This window comes from Netta rufina (genome assembly GCF_964035555.1).
Source record: "Netta rufina genome assembly, chromosome: 2".
Taxonomy (NCBI): Eukaryota; Metazoa; Chordata; class Aves; order Anseriformes; family Anatidae; genus Netta; species Netta rufina.
The window spans coordinates 60,407,638-60,426,754 of NC_140124.1; the positions used below are offsets into that span (position 1 = coordinate 60,407,638).

At 38.2% G+C, this 19,117-nt stretch overlaps 1 protein-coding gene across 5 annotated transcripts in view; it reads left to right on the top strand.

Moving 5' to 3' along the window:
* The first annotated feature begins 6,446 nt into the window (after window positions 1-6,446).
* The window catches only part of GOLGA4 (golgin A4), a 63,167-nt gene continuing 50,496 nt past the window's right edge, over window positions 6,447-19,117 (top strand). For 3 of the 5 annotated variants that reach the window (XM_084281246.1, XM_084281248.1, XM_084281247.1), the window contains exons 1-3: window positions 6,447-6,565; window positions 9,013-9,108; window positions 17,169-17,267. In XM_084281246.1, coding sequence (XP_084137372.1) covers window positions 6,476-6,565; window positions 9,013-9,108; window positions 17,169-17,267 — 285 coding nt within the window. In that variant the 5' untranslated portion in view covers window positions 6,447-6,475. Of the gene's footprint in view, window positions 6,566-9,012; window positions 9,109-9,710; window positions 9,766-17,168; window positions 17,268-19,117 lie in introns of those variants that run through there. The other 2 variants (XM_084281249.1, XM_084281250.1) reach the window with 2 other exon arrangements.

The following is a 19,117-nucleotide window of genomic DNA, read 5'->3' on the forward strand; positions in this document are numbered from 1 at the left end:
CTGAGGCAGTTTGTAACTCTGCAAATATAGCTTTGCAGTACTTTATTTACAAGCATTAAGTTTATTCCAGGTTGTTGGAAAATTCTGGTATTTTACCATTTAGAAAGTAAGTGGTGCATTTTAATAGATGCACTCATCAATAAAGTACATTTTATATTAATAATTAAGCATAACTGTGCTGTGAGCTGTAACTGGTATTTGTTAAGCCAAACCCTGTCTCTGTCTCTGGCCTTTTTGGAATAAGCAAGAACAAACTTCACCAAAGTGTTGAAATAAGGTGAACGAAGTCTGAGAGAGAACAATAGGATAATGATAATTTGAGTTTAATTTGAAATAGTGTATGTTAACAGATAAAGATGCAAAATCCTGTTACTTGGAACATTCTGAACAGTTTGGTGATAGCTTCTTTTTAAGTAATAGTTTTCTCAAATCAAAGAGATGCTTCATGTCTCAAGACTCTGCATTGGCTGTATTTCTTTGCTAAACAGGGGGGGATAACAAAAGGGGACATGGCAGTGGCTGTCATCCTTACGTGCAGGTGAGCTCCTAGAGACTATAAAATAGCATGAGAATACAGGAAGAGAAGGGACCTCTTTTCATTACGTGTATACACAATTCAGTAAAGATGTCTTCTAGACCACAGGGTTAAAACTGTTTTAAATTATAAATCTGGGAGCAGCATCAGACGGTTCATTCAATCCCGTATCTACTATAGAGTTACTGTAGAATTTGAGTCTTCCAGGACCCACTTTACTCTGCCGTAAAACAGCTTGAGTTTAATATAGGGGCACATCAGCAGACCTTCCTAGCACTTGTTTCTAAAGTGCTTCAAGAAAAGCAGATGTTATGCATTTACATTGAGACTGAATAATAACTCTGCTGTAGTAGTTCAGCAGAGGTGATAAAGTATTCACTGTCTTCACCAGCTAGGAAAGTAACTCTTCTCTATGTAGAAGTGCCCCATGGGCCTGTCATTGAGAATTAGATAAGACATTAAACCAATTTCAGGCCTGGTCTCTTCAGCCAGGTATTTCACCCTGCTCAGTGGGTGGCAAGGCTTGCAGTAAATCCTGGGAGCTAGAAAAAGGGGTAAAGGAGGCTAAGAAACATTTCCCTCTACAAGATTTGAGAACTAAGATTAGTAGGGAATTTAGAGTACGACAATACTCAAGCAACAATATGGCAGTACTAGGATATTAGCTTAATCTTAAATTGGTTGGTTGTATTTAGTTTTTTAGTTCTTTAACAACCTATCAAATTATACAGTACTGTAACTGGGAAAAATGCTTCCCGATGCTCTGAAATAGTTGCTTACCTTGATGGCTGCAAATGTTATTCAGGACACCCCTGTAAGAATCTGTCTTCTTATTACTGAGTGACTTTCCTCAGCAGTGAATTCTGCTTTGTGCGGCATCTCCAGTGATGTGGCTTTACAAGTATGATCACAGAATCAGAAAAACCCTAGCAGGGAAATAGTTGTGTTCTATGAATGTGCATATTGATATTCTTAAAGAGCATCTAAATAAGCAGTCATTCCTTTGACCTTTGTACCAGCTGCTGGGAAAGCAAAGAGGAAAACTAAACCATGTGTTTGCAAGAAATTGGGTAGCATCACTTTCTTGTTTAAAACACCAGCAGAAGCACAGAAATTCAAAATAGCTTGCCTAGGGTCAATGAGCAAGGCAGGGGGAGAGCTGGGAATCAAACTCAGGTCTCCTTGAAACCAGCCCACTGCTTTGCCATAAAGAAACTGCCTTCAGTAGCAAGTTCTTTTCTCTTTTGAGATACAAGGTCCCATATGGATTTTTTATATTGCAATTGCAAAAATAATAATGAAAGTAATCAAGTGAGAATCTGCTGCCCACTAATTTAAAACTGAACTCATGACTAGCATCACTGTTGGCATAAAGAGTCTGGTGTTTTATAGCATCATTGGCTCCCTTTCTATAGCATCAAGAGATTTTAAAAGCAAATAAAGTGAAATGGAAGCTAAGAGAAAAGTTTTGACAACCTAGACGAAGTAGACGGGGAATGCCACTTAACCAAGGTAGAAGTAAAATGATGGATTTTTTTTGGTTTTGTTTGTTTGTTTATTTTAGGAACGTAAGACTTTTGCAGGATCAAATCCTGGCCCCTGCTTTTAAATCTCTCTCTGTTTTCTATTCCTGTTCACAAAAAGATCACTTCTGGTCACTCAGTTGAATAAATCCAGATATTTTTCCTCATCTAGTCCTCACTAGTGAATCAGTTTACTGCAGTGGTTCTTAGCAGGCTTCAGCGCCTGAGCTTGCACTTTGTACTTCTGGAAAGAGAGGTGTGTGGCATGAAATGTGATCTCTGAACAACTTTCCCACTAGAGCAAAGAGCTTCTTTTCCCGCCCCAGGTACAGAGCAGCAATGCCTGTCAGCTTTTCCTCACTTTCAGAATTAGTTTCTTGTCTCATCGGTTTAAACAGCTGCAGCCTTCAGGCTGCCTTTCAGCTTTCTCAGACACAGATCTTTTCATAGCTTTATGTATTTTCAACATGCTCACAAATCTTTTTTCTTAAGTCACTCATTATCTTTAATCAAATGGCTATTGATGAACCTTTTTGCTCAGTTTTCCCTTCACTGAGATCAGACCAATAACAGGGCACCATAGGTGAACATGGAAATACACAGATAGAAAACAGACTGTTTGCTAAGCAGCCATCAAGTCAGCCACATGGTAAAGAAATGTAATATTTGATAGCCAGCAGATTACTTACAGCAGCCCATACTTGTACACATACGGATTATATGGTTGATGTAGAATTATTATTATTTTCAGTTTCCTGTTCTGGACATTTTAAAACTCTCATCCCGCCGTTGATATAATTCTGCATTTATAACACAACGACCCTACAGAGGCAGTCATAGTCTTCTGGAACACTGACATCTGCTGGTAGTTGCAAGTCACAACGTTTAGGTGCAAAAGAAAATGGCAATCAAATCAGGCTAGGCAAGCACTCTGAATTTCAAGTCCAGCTTTCATTTTAAGATTGGTAGGGCTCTAATCACAGTAATATAAGTAAAGGATGTACCTTGCATAACTATTTCTCTCCACTCTGTAGGTTGCCTGTACAATGAGTTGTCACTGTTTTCATTGCACTATCAGACCATGGGCTGTTGTTTGTAACCTTTGTGCTGAAGATCAAAATACTTCCTGACTAAAACTTATTACTTATGCACTGTATGTACTGTACACTGTATGAGTGCTTTAATAGCAACATTAATATTTTAAATTTTATATGTAGGAGTAAAACTGCTCCTATATTTATTGCAAAATGTGGCATTCCATAAGTTCACAGAATCACAGAATCACAGAATTTCTAGGTTGGAAGAGACCTCAAGATCATCGAGTCCAACCTCTGACCTATCTGATTACTGCTTCCTTCTGCTTAGGTTTACTTCATTATCAGTTCATATATATATATATATATATACTTTAAAGTAATGCCCTCAATGTCAAATATGATCCAGTAATAGTTATACTTTGTATCAGACACTATTTTAACAACATGATGCTGATGTAAAGAAAAATTGAAGCACTGCTGGTGGCAAACCTCCTTTCAAAAAATATGAATCAACATAAAAAAAAGTTGTAAGAAATGATGCGTTATGTTGCTTTATGTCTTCCCATATTTGAGATAGATGGCTGGATTGAAAAAAATAGCTTTTAGCAAATTCATACATTTTTCACAATGTAATTGGAACTGTGGGTGTGGAAAAGAGTATTGAAAAGCCACATTCATCATTTATGCCCGAGGCTTTCCTGTGACTTCCAGAAAGCTGCGATAACTTAAAGAGAGCGTTTTAAAAATCAGGTCAGACTGCCTAGAGGCCATATGCATGAATACTCCAACCATCATTAGCAGCCAAGATAGTTACTGACTGAGGTAGTATCAGTTCTTTCAGAAAAAGAGCTGCTTGTAAGCTGACTTTGAAATAGCACTTGGTGGGATGACTTCAGTTTAAGATGAAGCCAATTGCTCAACAAAGACCATACATGGGTTCCTGAGCGATCTGAAATAAGACCTCTGGCAATGCAAACCTAGCTAGCTTCTGGCTGCCTCCGTCTCTCCTGCAGCAGCTTCTGTACGTGGGGGACTCAGTACAGTAAGTCAGCAGAAAATTATTTGCTCTTTTGTCAGTTTAGTTTTCTGCAAGATCGACATGCAGCAGTAATGGAGGGAAAGGTCTGACAAGCACTGGCCTGAGCACAAGGTGAGGAACGGGACTTCAGGGATGTGCAGGCTACTGTCGCTGACAATTAGAGAAGTCTAGACTGCTATGAAAATGCAGAATTTTACTTTAATGCTTTGTTCCCATTCCCACGGAGATACATTTACAACTGCTACTGATTCAATTGGGAACAGACCCTTATTCTTAAATATCAACCATACCAGAAATGTTTGCAGAAATACATTTATCTTTCACAGACAGCTCAATGTCAAAGAACCGTTATTTGGTCTGTGTTAACTGGTGTACTGAAGGAAGATGAAAAAGGAAAGGCAAACCTTCACTTTCAATTATTATTGTTAACTTCACACTAGAAAGATCTATTAAAATCAGATCGCTCTTCTAGAAACAAAGTACTATTCAGTTAAATAAGGGACTTTGTCGCACAAAAGGAACAGGAATTAATGTGGTTTCAGACAGTTCCCGCAGGACTTCTGCTGAGTTCGGAGCAAATTCTTTATGTATTGCAATATGTTTTAATCAAACTTGTCCAGGCACTACAAAATTTGAAGGCTTAAAAAAGTGTCTTAGGAATTGTCATATATACCTTCAAAATTTGAAAGATGTATATTCAGAACATACTGACTTTACATATTCCAAGGAAACAATACAGAGCTTTCTTTTGTGTTGAAGATATTTTATGAAAGAATGAACAAAGCTATAAATGACTAAAAAAAAAATGTAAAGAAGAAACCTGACAAAAGTAAGGGAAAGCAGTGGCAGGAGTAGTAGAAGATGCAGTGGAAGGAACATTGAGAGAAAGGAAGAAATACTTTTCTTGCCCCATTGATATGACTTTTCAGATAATCCACTAGAATAATAATACTCTACAAGACAAAAAGCAGCTACAAGCTTTGCCTTTTTATCTGATAGCTGTAAGAACTAGCTTCCTTTTAACATGCATCTAGCTATGAAGTTCACACGCTGCATTTAGTGACTTGGATTTGAAATTAGAGTTTAATTACAGACGCTGTAGAGAATGTGAGCCAGCACAGAGCACCTAGGTATGAGAGACTCACAGATGTGCTGGGAGGGTCTCTCGCTTGCTAATCTGAGAATTGTCCAGCCATCCTGGACATGTCATATCTACATGGAACAGAGACTGACTGAAGTAGAGCGTTTTTGCTTTTTATAGCAGCAGTAAACTTAATCACCCACGTTATCTTATTTCCTTGTGGAATGCTCTTCAGGTATTTTTGCCCTCCTAGTCCTGGAGACTCTTCCTTATACCGCCCTTGCCAAGTCCACCCATAGAAAAGCATTGCAACCAGTCTCTGTTTATCTACAGCTAAACAGACTGAAAAGTAATTTTTCTTCTTACATGTAGCAAAAAATTATGAAAAAGTTTATTTTTATTTTCTTTTTCTTTCTTTCTTTCTTTCTTTCTTTCTTTCTTTCTTTCTTTCTTTCTTTCTTTCTTTCTTTCTTTCTTTCTTTCTTTCTTTCTTTCTTTCTTTCTTTTCTTTTCCTTTTATCTTTTCTTTTTTCTTTTTTTCCCTTATTTTCCTTTTTCTTCTTTCTTTCTTTTCTTTCTTTCCTTCTTTTCCTTCCTTCTTTTCCTTTCCTTTCCTTTCCTTTCCTTTCCTTTCCTTTCCTTTCCTTTCCTTTCCTTTCCTTTCCTTTCCTTTCCTTTCCTTTCCTTTCCTTTCCTTTCTTCCTTCCTTTCCTCTTACTTATTTTGGGGGATCAATGTACATATATATATATATATATATATATCTCAAATGATTTAAAGATGGCAGCAGTGTATTTCAGTGAAAACATTTCTGTAAGTCCGCGGCTACCAAATGCATTCCTCCCAGTACGTTGCCGTGCAGTACAGAAGCTCGCGGCTCAGCATTTCTCGCGAATACGATCGTGCATTTCCGGCCTCTGTGTGGTATCACGGGGATACACAGCAACCCTCATAATTCTCATAACTCTTATAACTGGGTTGATAATTGGGTTCATACACCAATTAGCAGCGCCGTGCCGACCCAGGCCTGCAGGGCGCAGCACCATGAGCCCCCCCCTCCACGGCGGGGCGGCGCCGTGAGGGCGAAGCCGCGAGGAGGGCGTTTTGTGCCTCGCCTCGCCCCGTAGCGAGCGGGCTGCCGGGGCTCCACGTCGGCCGCGCAGGCGCAGCAGCGCCGCCGCTCACCTGCTGCGGGGAGGGGGCCGGGAGGAGGAGGAGGAGGAGGGGGCGGCGGGGGGAGGAAGGCCGCGCCGCGCCGCCATGTTCAAGAAGCTGAAGCAGAAGATCAGCGAGGAGCAGGCGCCGCCGCGCCGCGCCGCCCCCCTGCAGCCGCAGGGCGCCGCGGAGGGGGTGCGTGGGGCTTTGTTTCCCCTCTGGGGCGCGGGGGGTGGGCGCTGGCAGGTGCCCGGCACCGGGGCTCGCCGTGTGCGACGCTGCCCAGGCCGCTGACGCTGGGGCGGAGCAAGGAAACGAGAGCAGGTTTTTGGCTTTTGGGTGGAATGCGGTGGTTTTCTGTCGCTTGGTGCTGCTTGGTGTCGTCTCGGTTGGTCTCCAGTGCTGTTAGGAGGAAAGTGGATTTGGGCTTACAAGCGAAACAGGGCACGCTGCTCGCTCCCCGTGTCGCGTTTCCAAATAGCTTCTGTAAACGAGGAAGGAGGGAGAGGGTTTTGAGGTCTAAAATGCATCGCTGTCCGCAAAGAGCGTGGAATATACTGAATAGACTTCTGTTCCCGTCCTCGTAGCGGACACGTAAATAAGCTGCGTTCAGTTTATTGGGTGCGCTGTCACCACCTGACCATCAGCTGCTTCCTATCAAAGCATTTTCAGCCCAAGTTTTACAGGCATTCGGCACTTATTAGCTCTGTGAGACTTTTACTTGCGTTCATTTTTGCTCTTTCCTATGCCCCGTCACAGGGGGGCTTTGCTTACCATACCCTCTCTCCGTTATTAATAACCTCTCTCTAGGACACAAAACTTGCCATTTGTACTCTGGCTTGCAGTGTCCGAGGCTAAATTTACCAGCCTAAGAGCGATAAATCCAGGGGTAGCATCTCTCCAAGCGTAACATGAAGGTAACACTCATTCTGAGGAGGCCTCTGTGGACCCCCCCCTTTCCGCATGGGCTGTTGGCGAACTGATGTCCCCTCTCTGACTCTGACAGCCTGCGCTCTCCCCCTGCCTGATGAAGGACAGACACAGCAGTTTGTAACTGCTGATGGGGAGAAAAAGCTGCCCCTGCAGTTCGGGGCGGCTGTGTGGGCTCCCCTGCCCTGCCCGCCTCCAGTTTTGGAACTGTGCTGGTCGTTACCCAGGAGCAATGACTGTGCCCGCTGCCCAGCACGGTGCCTCTGAAATGGCTCTGAAGCCTCTGGAGGCCTGAGTGCAGCGGTTAAGGGCATTAAGGGCAGAGTGAAGAGAGGCCTTCAAGCCCCATCTAGTATTGAAGTGTTGATGGACACTTGGAAACCTTTTTCGTTCTGTATGGTGAGGGCTAGAAGTCCCCCCACTGTAAATGGCTGACCTTAAGTTAGAGGGCGAGCAGAAAAGGAGAGCAGGCTACTGGGGCGAGCAGGGTGTTGTCGTTGTTCAGGCTGTACGGATACTTCTGGAGCAAAACTCTTCAGCAAGATACAGAGCTGGCCTGGTTATCCAGTACTAAGCTGGGTGTCTGACTTAAGAAGAGTCACGTTGTCAGGAAGAAACTTTCTCTCTGTTTGGTCTGGCCTGTAAACTGTCACTGACTTTGGTATAACCATGTATTTCCTATGATACCAGACTTAATTAATTACTATCCAAATCTGGCAAAACATACCTATAGGCTTTAGCTACGTCTTCTGTTCTTTCTCTAGAAGACTGACGTTTTTAGGGGTAATATCTCTTCAGTGGACTAATGCACTGTCATTTATGTTTTAGTCAGCTCAGTCATGGTCTTGAGACTAGTATTTTGTGAGGCAGAATTCACATACACAACCTAAATGATGGTACTGCAACAAAGTGCAGGAGATGTTCTGATTTTTATTTTTTATGGCAACACTTTATTAGTTCTGGTTATGTTGTAGCATATACTTAAGGAGAGGTCTTAATTTCTTTTTATGTAAAACTTGCTGATCTTTTAATGTTCACTACATGTGTACTGAAGTTTTATATGTGGATTTAGAAGCATGAGGCTGGCAAGCTACATTTGGATTGGGTCAGCTTGGCTTGTTGTAGCCTTGCTCAGTATGGGGTTGTGAAATTTCTTTGAATAGATGTTTAGTGTTAACAGGAACAACAAGTTTGTGTTGATGTTTTAAAATGTGTCATGTTCTTCTGCTGCCCTTTTGCTTCGCTTAAATTCTATTTTATTTTGACTATTGTTTTTTAAAATCAATTCCTTAAAGGAATGAGATGGTACTCCTTATTTAAATGATCAACTGCCTGTCAATTTGCAAAACTTTGAAGCCTTAATCTTTAATATTTAAAACAAGTATTAAAATGCTAAGGTATTATGAAGTTTGAGTTTCAAATTTGGACCAGGAGGATGACGGTCACAAGTGATCAAAATAGCTTAATAATATTATAAGATAATAGCATAATTTTGTTGCATGCTCTTGTGGCTGTTTCATGGTATTTTCTGCTCTGGAGACTTTGCATTGAGGTAGAACTCCTCACAGACAGTATGTGAAACTGATTGTGGCTTCTTTAAAAGGAAGATCTACCCCGGGCTTTACTGACAAGTTACAGTTAGTCAATGTTAAAATAAATTATGATATGGAAGAATTAGTTCTGAATATTGTTGGTATGTGATCTCTGTGTAGGCCCCTTCCAAGTCCCCTCCACCGACTGACAAAAGAAGCAGAACATCTTCGTTTACAGATCAGAATGACGAAAGCTCCTTAACACCAGACAAAGAGGTCAGCTGAAAACTCATTTTCTGTATTTTTAAGCTTTAACGCTTCATTAAGAAGAAAAATAATCTGACTTTGCTTCCTTGATTAATGCCTTTTTTTTTTTTTTTTTTTTGTTCCTCATTCTCTCTATTTCCTGTGCATTACACATAAGAATAGTCTAATCAGTCATATCACCAATGATAGGACCTGCAGGAATGGTGTCAAGCTGAGGCAGGAGAGGTTTAGGCTGGGCATCAGGAAGAGGTTCTTCACCGAGAGGGTGGTCATGCACTGGAACAGGCTCCCCAGGGAAGCAGTCACTGTACCAAGCCTGTCTGAATTTAAAAAGCGTTTGGACTGTGCACTTAGTCACATGGTCTCAAATTTGGGTAGACATGTGTGGTGCCAGCAGTTGGGCTCAGTGATCCTTATGGGTCCCTTCCAACTCAGGATATTCTATGATTCTAATTTGTAGGTGAAATCCTGGAGTGTTTCATATTAGTGAAACAGACCTTTAAAGCCCTACATTGACACCTTTTAAATCCTTCTCCAGGTTTAAAAATCTTTCTGCTGAACTAGATTCAGTAAACTACTGGGACAGAAGTTACATTCAGAGAGATTAACTTTGTTTTTCCTGCCTCTTTTGTTTGACAAGTTGGACGAGTCCTATTAGCTGTAGAGGTAAGTTGAGGCAGGCTATATATACATGTATATATAAAGTATTTGTTTTCTTGCAATGGGCCCATCCTTAGATTACTATGAACACTACCAGTGATTACAGCTTGGCAATTTTGATTCCTTCACTGGTGATAGAAACAAAAGGAAAGCTATCTTGTGTTGTGTTTTTTTTTTTTTTTTCTTTAGAAATGCAATATTCAGTTTTCTAATGAATTATTTTTTTTTGTTGTTGTTCATGTAGTGTTGTATAAAATGACTTCTTTTTGTCCCTGGAGAGAGGCTTTCTATTAACTGATGCTCTGTTAATGTTGGCAAGCAGCATCATCTGTGATAAATTAACTGCTTTAGAAAGGAGAGCTTGCATTGTCTTTTTTTTTTCCCCAGAGAAAGCAACTTGCATGTCTTTTCTAAATGCAGAAGTTATGTGCTGCCACATGAGAGCTACGTGAATGTGATAAAGGTTAAAAGAATGATTTAGCCAAGGTGTTCAGACGCTTCTAAGCAGCAGAAGCTTAGTGGAATATGAGATAATGTAGCTCTGAGACAGTGACGTTCGTCTGTGTGACTGGTTCATTGGTTTTAGTCTCATTGGCTTGACACTGCCTACGCCTCAATGAAGAAAATCTTCCTCTCTTCAGTGGGAAATGATTAAAGGAAAAGATTAATAAAAGGGATGAGGAGTATTACAACTTACACAAGTACCAACTGCTTTTCTGCTCAAATACAACTCCCACATTGAGTCAAACTCAGAATAGTTCTGTTTTGTTTTTTTGTTTTGTTTTGTTTTTAAAAAAAAAAGACTTGTATTTAATTTTAAGGATGGTTGCTTTTATTCCAGATTTGAAGATTTGTATCCCCGAAAGCTTACCTTATTTTTTAGTTGATTTAATAAAAAATGCTACCTCTCCTCACCGTTCTGCTAACATAATATTAAAAAAAAATAATTGTTGGGCTCTACTGATGTTACCTATATGTGTCAATGTTTCTGCAGTCGTCTTCATTTCTGTTGATTTTTATCTTTTAGTGCTTCATTAAATTTATACTGCCCCAATCTGTTTTTTCCAGTCTGCTTTTCCAGACAAATAGGAGAAGCAAAGAATTCCCCACAAGACATGCCAAGTAATGTTGGAAGAACATTATCATGCTCTAAATACAGTGGTTACACTTGGAATGATCAGAGAGAGAGAGAGATGGAGAAATAAGATTAAGAATGAAAACAGAGTGCTAAAGTGACCTCAGATTTACAGTTATCCCCTGGCATGGGGAACTGTTAGGAGAATTTTACTTACGAAACACATTCTGTAATTAAAATTCAGAAAGTAGCGAAGATGCGAAGGGAGTGAAAATCTCTGCTTTTTAGTAAGAGCTAGTTTCACGTCAAATGGAAAGTTTTACTAAAATAAAGATAAATTTACATCATCAAGACATGAAAGCTTCTTTCTCCAAATATTCCTCAAGTGTAAAGACTGGTTAAAAGCAAATCATCCTTGAAATGTAGTTGTTGGATTGTATTTCAGTAAAACTCAGTTTGGTGGCAGTATTTATGATACTTATAAAAGATATTATATACTATCTCTGAAAATACATGCCCCAATTATATGAAAGGGGAACACTTTTTAAAACATTGTTTTTGTTTGATCATACATATGTTTTTATGTACAGTTGGCAATGGTGTTACAACGAACTAAAGCTGGACAACGTTTAATGTACTGAGAATGAAGAATAACATATACTGAAATGTTTCTGTAGTACATGAATATTTGCTAACCATTTTGGTGTAGGAAACTTAAACAAATAGAACTGTACGGTATTTCATAATTCTTGTATACATCTTCTCCCTCTGGCTTATTACATTTTAGTGTGACTTTAATAAATCCATACTTTAATATTTTTCATGTTAATATTAAAATGTGCAAAAGCTTTGATTTAAACTCAACACTTTTACAATATTTTTTAGAATAAAAAATTACATTTGTAATAGACAATATTAATCTGATCAAAGAGTTATAATAAAACATGCAGGAAAACCTTTTTGCTTTATATTCTAAAAAATATATATTTTTTAACAGAATGTTTTGGGATTTTGAAAAACTTATGTGCTTCATTCATGAAACACTGGCATAAATTTCTTTTATTCCTGCCTGCTTTCTTCTTCAGCTTCTATTTTAATGAAGCTGTGGATCTCCAGGATCTCCACAGAAGCAGTGCTATGGAGAAGCTCATGTATTTATTTATTTTTTGTGTGTGTATAAGGAAAAAGCAGAATTCTGCCTAGTTCTGTATTCTGTTCTTGCAAGTAGCCTGTAAAATACGGCTTTAGTGTAAAATAAAATCATTGATACTTACATAAAAACTACTTCAAGCAGTTTGTGTATCAGATACCTTCTGAGTTGGCCTTGGTGTCATTTGAAACAGCCCTGGATGATTAAAACTTAATTGTTGTTACTTCTAGCCTTTTCCAGGGAAGAATAGTGTTTGGTTTTCAAATTTCAGTTTATTTCATTGACTCTTGAACAGAATTTGAGGGAAAATGTATCATATTCAGTATCATTCCTAGAAGTTCAAAATTTTCTTCTGGTTTAGTATAGTTATTTTTACAAGTCAGGACCACGTGCAGAAAATAACAAAGCTAGTTCTGAGCCATGAACTGAGAGGGAACAGCTGATATCTTGATGTGGATGACCTGGCACTTATTCAGGTCCAAATATCACTCACATCCTCACAAGTGTTATGGAAGTGTGTCAGAGCACTGTATATGTAGCTTTTCTTAGAGCTAAAGATAAACTAGCAATGTACTTTTTAGTCTTACTTCAATTAAATTTTAAACAGTCAATTTTCAGTACTAAAGTATCTTTCCAGCATTGGCTAATAAATCAGGACAAGCAAAGCTGGAAATAAGTTGTCTTCTACCTTTGTTAATGCTGCATCTTTGATTTATTCATCCACTCTGAGGTACTTCTAAATAGATACTCCCATCCAGGGGGTAGCAGTAATTCAGATGTATCTGATTTTTTATTTTTTTTTTTATTTCTGACATGCAAATTTAAAACTGAATTTTGGAGTCTGTCTAGTTCTTATCTAAAGCTTGACTTTTATAATTCTTGATGCATACACAAGTTTATTTAGGTTGCTTATCAAAATAACAAACCAGGAAAGAATCGTTGGATTTATGTATTAACTCATCCTGAAAATGCAGTTCTGTGCCCTCAGGTTCTGGAACTTTTTTTAATTGCAGAGAAAAGTCTTGAACTTTTGAGTTCTTTTGCCAGTATTTTAATACCATAAATGTAAGAGGGATGAAGCATGAAAAGATTGTTAAAGATTGCATGAACCTTCTATAAAATAGATCAGCAAATTACTGATTTTTTTTTTTTTATTTTACAGCTTTTCTGACGTTCCCCACAATCTGGCAAATTTGGGGGTGGGATGGACTTTTTTTTTTTTTTTTTTAAACTGTGGAGGAATGAGTTATCTTTCTTATTAGGAGATGAAACTAAACCATTAGCCTAATAGCTGACATCCTTAGCTCCTTGAACTAGGTCAATAAATAAATACTGGTTTACCTCTTCAACAAGCTTGTAGTATAATCCATTTCCTTCTGTTTTACTGTGCATGTACACAACATGGAAAAACGGTACACATACAATTAGAGAAGCATTTAAGCATTAACATTAGAAATGAACATGTGCCGTGATGCAAATTCATACAGTTAGTGAAGTACAAGTTTGTGTAATAACAGGATAATCTGAAACATGGAACCACTGGTTCTCTTCCTTTTTCTGAAAGGGAATAATTACTGCCACTGGTAATCAAGCAAGCGTTGTATATATGTAATATGCATTAAATCAACTAGTCCCCCCCCCTTCAGAGCAAGGGTACTTGTTAGCACTATAATCCCTGTTAAATTCTGCATTTATTTCACAGCCTGCTAAGGAAGTCATTTGATCCAGCATTCAGAACTACTTTGGCCTACATATCCCATTCATCAGAGTAAAGGAATATTTGAGCATGGTAATTCTTCAGAGAGGAATAGCAAAAACAGTACAAAAGCGTTTCATTCTGGGGTTCAGGAAGTTCATAAAGAACAAGTTAAGGCAACTTAACTGAGGCCAGACATGAGGGCTCCAGAGACTGTATTTCCAGAATTCTGAACAGAGATTATTTCAAAAGAACTATTGTTCTTTAAGAATACTTAAAGAAATGTATCGTCATCTGATCCCAGGTTTCATTATCTAATTTACCTTTTTGTAACTTTTTCTCAAAGGTGGAAATGTTTGTTGTTGGTGAGTAGGATTGTGTTTGCAAAAACAGAGTAATTCTATATTGCGCCAAAAGACCAGCAACATCACAGCTTTAATTTGGTGCCTGAGGTAAAGGTCAGTATGGGACAGAGTTAATTTACCCTAGAGCATGTCTGAAGCATAAAATTCTGCAAGATTTTAGTAGGATTTCTCTAAAAAGCTTTCAAATGTGATTTGATGGTGTTCAGAGGATTAGAGAAGGCTAGTTATAGCATTAATTACAGGTCTGCACATTCTGCCTGTTTGCAGGATGCTTCAGCCCAACTGGATTCCCAACTTGTCTAGTTACATTAAGCACATCAGCTGGTTCGCAACATTATGTGATTATTAATCATAAGTCATTCAGAGCGATCCCCTGAAGTACAAAAATCCATTGTGGCAATATTTACAAGTGTTTAATTTTGGAAGACTATTTTTTCTTGCCTTTTTTCCAGGCATAGGTGAATAATTTTCAGTGACTTCCACAAAAACAAAACAAAAGAAGAAGTCGACAGCTCATATTAAAGCCATGCTCAAGAGTTAATGAAAAAAAAAGAAAAAAAAGTGCAGATAAAAATGGGATATATATTTTTGGAAAGTACTAGGTGTTGTAATTATAAGACTTATTCAACAGCACTGCCTATAATATAGCTGTAAGAACAAAGCAGACAATGAGCTGCTGGAGTAACAAAAATGCTATGAGCAAGTACTTAAATGCTTTCACTGTTGGGCACCCAATATCTGAGAATGGAGGATGAGTTCTCTAATAAGAAGATACAGCCAGTTCTAAGGAAATAACATTCTTGGACCATGATTAAGTGTATTCTGCCTTTGATAGCTGTTTGAAGTGTGAAACTCAACTCTTGGGTAACTCTTAGCTACTGGTGCCTCGAACACTATTATTGTCTTCTACCTGTGTTTGCAGGGTTGCCTCTTTCCCTTTTATGCTACCGTTGTCTTTTTTGCAGTAGACTGAAACAACAGGGAGGTGAAGCTGAGATGATTTAGTGACATCCTTGCCTCAGGCTTCCGATTAACATTTGTGGAACGCAACAGTAGTGTTAATTGCTTTCTACTGTTTGTGTAAACTATTAGTTGCAATAGAGACCCTAGAGTGGTGTGCTTGCAAGCTCAATCAGTATGGCATAAATTCATATTTATAAGCTTTTTTATTTCTTAAAAACGTAATTATTGTGTGTTGAGGTATCATAGGCTTTACAGAAGCTGATAGCTTGGTTCTGCTGATCTTGCCACGGAGGAGTTGCATATGCTCCCTGTCAATTGTCTTCTGAGTAGTTGGAGTGAATTTAACTCCCTCCATTGCTTAAGCTTCTTTGTTGCCTTGCTGGTAAGGTTAGGGGGTTTTGCTTTTTATTTGGGGCAGGATGGTGTTAGGTGAGGCTTTTGTGTAAGTTTACTAGGTAAGCCTCCTGCTAGAACTTTGTTATGCTTATGTGGTCGTGGACTGGAGGGGATGATGGAAAACAACAATTCACAGAAGCTGAACATACTCACTGTCTGAATTTGTTTTTAATTTCAAATGTAGAATAATTTGTTGGAGATGAATAGGAAATCTTCTTAACGCAAGTTGTTTGGGTAATGCAAGGAGTTTGAATTAAGCAAAATAGTTTTATGATGAAATTTCAGTGCTTAATATTCTGAGAAGCAAACATTAGCCTACCATATGTATGAAGTGGTAATTTGAACTCTCTGTGGTTCCTGAAGTTCTATGCAGTCATGTTTTGAAAGTGACTCATCTAAGCTTAAGATAGGTTACATTTTGAAAATGTTTATAATCCTTTGGTTAATAGCATTTGCTTGGATACATGTAGGAGTGTTTTGGAAATGTTGTTTCATCATATTAACTGGTGTTGTCTAAACGTACAAGATATTCTTTGACTTAAAGATTTCATCATCATTTTATTTGTTCTTGAGAATGTACATACTTGTAATTCATGAGATTATCAGTCTTGCTTATAGCATTGCTGCTGTGTGATTACACATAGTATTCGCCATTTCTTTTTCTGGCATATATCTTTTCAGAAGTGTGTGTACAAAATGAAGCAGCTCTGCCCTCCAGGTCCAGGCATTCCACATTCTAACACATTTTCTAAAAGTTTTTGCTATACAAAAATTGCAAGTCATGTAGCATTCTGGATCTTACACGGGAAAATATATTTCCTCTGAATTTGAGGGCTTGTACTAGAGCACTGGAATTAATATAGCAGTTGAAAAAAAAAATCAAACCCTATCTTTTTAGTAATAGAATTGATTCCTAAAATACTATTAGTAACTTTAAATAAAACAAAATTGTTCTGAAATGATGTGAATGGAAAAAAACATATCATGTTTTGTTTCAGTCAACAAAAAACAAAATTCTGAGATCTCAGCTTGTAAGAAAGTTGAGCAGTAAACTTCTGTATGTATGTAGAATTATGGGAAAGGAATGCTTTTGAAACCTGTTACACCATTAAGTTGCATTACATTAAATGTATATGTCCTATTCCAGTATCTCTTTCTGTTCATGGAATTTAAATGTCTTCTCCTATACTGACATGATACAAATGGTTAAATCAGTTCAAGGTTGGTTTTGTTTTTTTGTAAAGCAGTAGTCTGCTAGTACTACAAATAATTCTGTAAGGAATGTGTTTTGTTTGTTTGTTTGTTTGTTTTTGTATGTGGTTAGGATTCCACTGTATAAGAGCAGTGGTAGAGAAAACAAATCATGAAATTTATATTGCTTGTAACTGAAATACTGATGGAATGAGCTTTTCATGCACAACTTTGTGAGCAAAGAGGACTAAGTGGTATCAGAAGACAAGTCATCCACGGAAGCTTAAAATCATCAGTGCCAGTGTCTGAAACACTCTGTTTTGGGCTTGACTAGGATACTTTTCAAAAATTGTATGTTTCTTATACTTCTAAATGATCAAAACTGTATTTTGGCTGTTCTGAAGTTAGTGATCTAATGCATATTTTCTGTTCATGTCCTGCCTTTACCAGTGTCTGTTGTCTCCTTTTTATGATGTTTTTAAATGTGTGGAAAAATTTAGTAGAATATTGCAACGTTTTTTACCTTGTTACTTGATTTATTTTTGTTTTCCTACTTTTTGCATTGAATGACAGCTGCTAGCCGGGATGATAGCAGAACCTGCTTTTCTCTCTGAGTATACTATCTTTGCTTTGGATCCCACCAAACAACCTAAGCCACAGAGTGACGGTGTGGTGAGTCCTCCCACCCCCCTTAGCGATGCCTTTAGCAGGGGGAGGAGAGTACTGTACTAGAAGGCAAACCTAGTGTTGCTTGTGGCTTGTTCTCACAAAGGCATCTTAACTACCCTGTTGCTAACACTGCACTAAATTTCACAGAGGTAGTTCCCGATAGCTCCTGGCTGGTGTGCTGTATGATGTGAATTTATTGTAACACAACAAATTAACACGTTTTCTGTTACACAGGTAACCCTACTTTACCCAAATTTCAAGTAATTGTTGCACAATTTTGTACACTTGTTGCTTAGAATTCATTAAAGCCATTGAAAGTCTTCCTCTTCATTTTATGTATGTCTGTGTCTATTTCAAGATAAATGGATATGACAAGCACTGAGATTAGTTTCTCTGCTTAAAAATTACGTGTCTTTTGCTGTTTACAGTGAAAGCCTCATGCCACTTACTACTAGTAGGTAGCAGGAAATTATTATCATACATAGGCACTGAAATTTGGCTACTTCTAATTGGTAACCTGTCTGCCCTTATTACAAGACTCGAATGTCTCTTCATTCTTGTTAGATTTCATTTTAAACATATATATTTCATTGTCTGGAAATGTTTGCATAGTCTACATGTGGAGAATCTCAGTGAGAAGAGAACAAGGGGAGTGGGGAAAAAGAAGCAGATATAGGGAGGAAAGCAGCCTTCCCATTTCTAGCATGCACATGCAAAGCTGTGTTATTCTGAGTATTGCCACAGAACTGGGATGGCATCTTTCATGTGCTTCTGAGCCATGGCATTCCTGAGCGCGTAATGATTCAAAACAGTATTTGAATTTTAGAGTCCCAAGTCATCCTCAACTCACGATTACCTTATTTTTTTAAAATTTAGCAAGTGCCTTTTTTGCTGGTCATGCAGAGGCTGAAAATGAAAAGACACTGAAAGCTATAACAGGATAGAAATTTGATAAGGAAATAGGCATAGTGTAACACATCATTCTGGGATTGTGTCTCAGGCTAAGCAAAATTGGGCTGAAACTGCTTAAAAAGGTGATCTGTGGAAAGTCTTCATATGTTGGGCTGTGCTTGCTACCTCCGAGCACAGATTCAGTACTAGTTCAGCCAGTCCTCCTGTTCTTGAGGTTGAGCTTTTTGATGAGGAGCAAAGTGGACATTCAGGCTGTGCTGACATCTGTAGTTTTGAAATAGTAGCTAGATTTATTTATCTTAGTTTAGGTATTTTTTATCATATTCAAGGTCCAGTAATAGTTGCTGTTCTACAGATAAGATGAAGCTTTTTCTGCATGAACAGCAGTAAGCGTTTATAGGCTGTTTTTCATGATAATGCAAAATACCACTATTACAGTCGCATTCTGGAAAAAAACACGTTTCTGTGAATGTTCTTATGTTGCCTTTGTATTCCCTTAGTATATACTTCAGTGACTGGAGTCGCTGTCTCGCATATTTTTATTAAAAAAAACCTGCATAAACTGCAAATAATTCTAATGCGAGAATTATAGTTAATGTGTTACCAGTGTGTATTTAATAATGTTACCTGTAAAACTGATTTTGTTCTCTGAACTTCTTCAAAACTCTAGAGCTGTCCTCTCACAGTAAGATTTGGGGGAGGCAGGAGGAAGAGAATAGTGAGACAGAAGTTTATAAGGAAGACAAGTGCTAATTATATACAAATATTAATAATAATAAACAAACAAAAAAACACAGGAAAGAAAATGTATACTAACCTCTTCCTCCTTCCAGAACTTACTCACAAATTTGCAGTACTTGAAGGAGGAGGGAGGAAGAGCAATAACGTGTTTTTAACTACAGACACTTTAGCTTTTGCTCTTTAGGCACATTAATTTATTT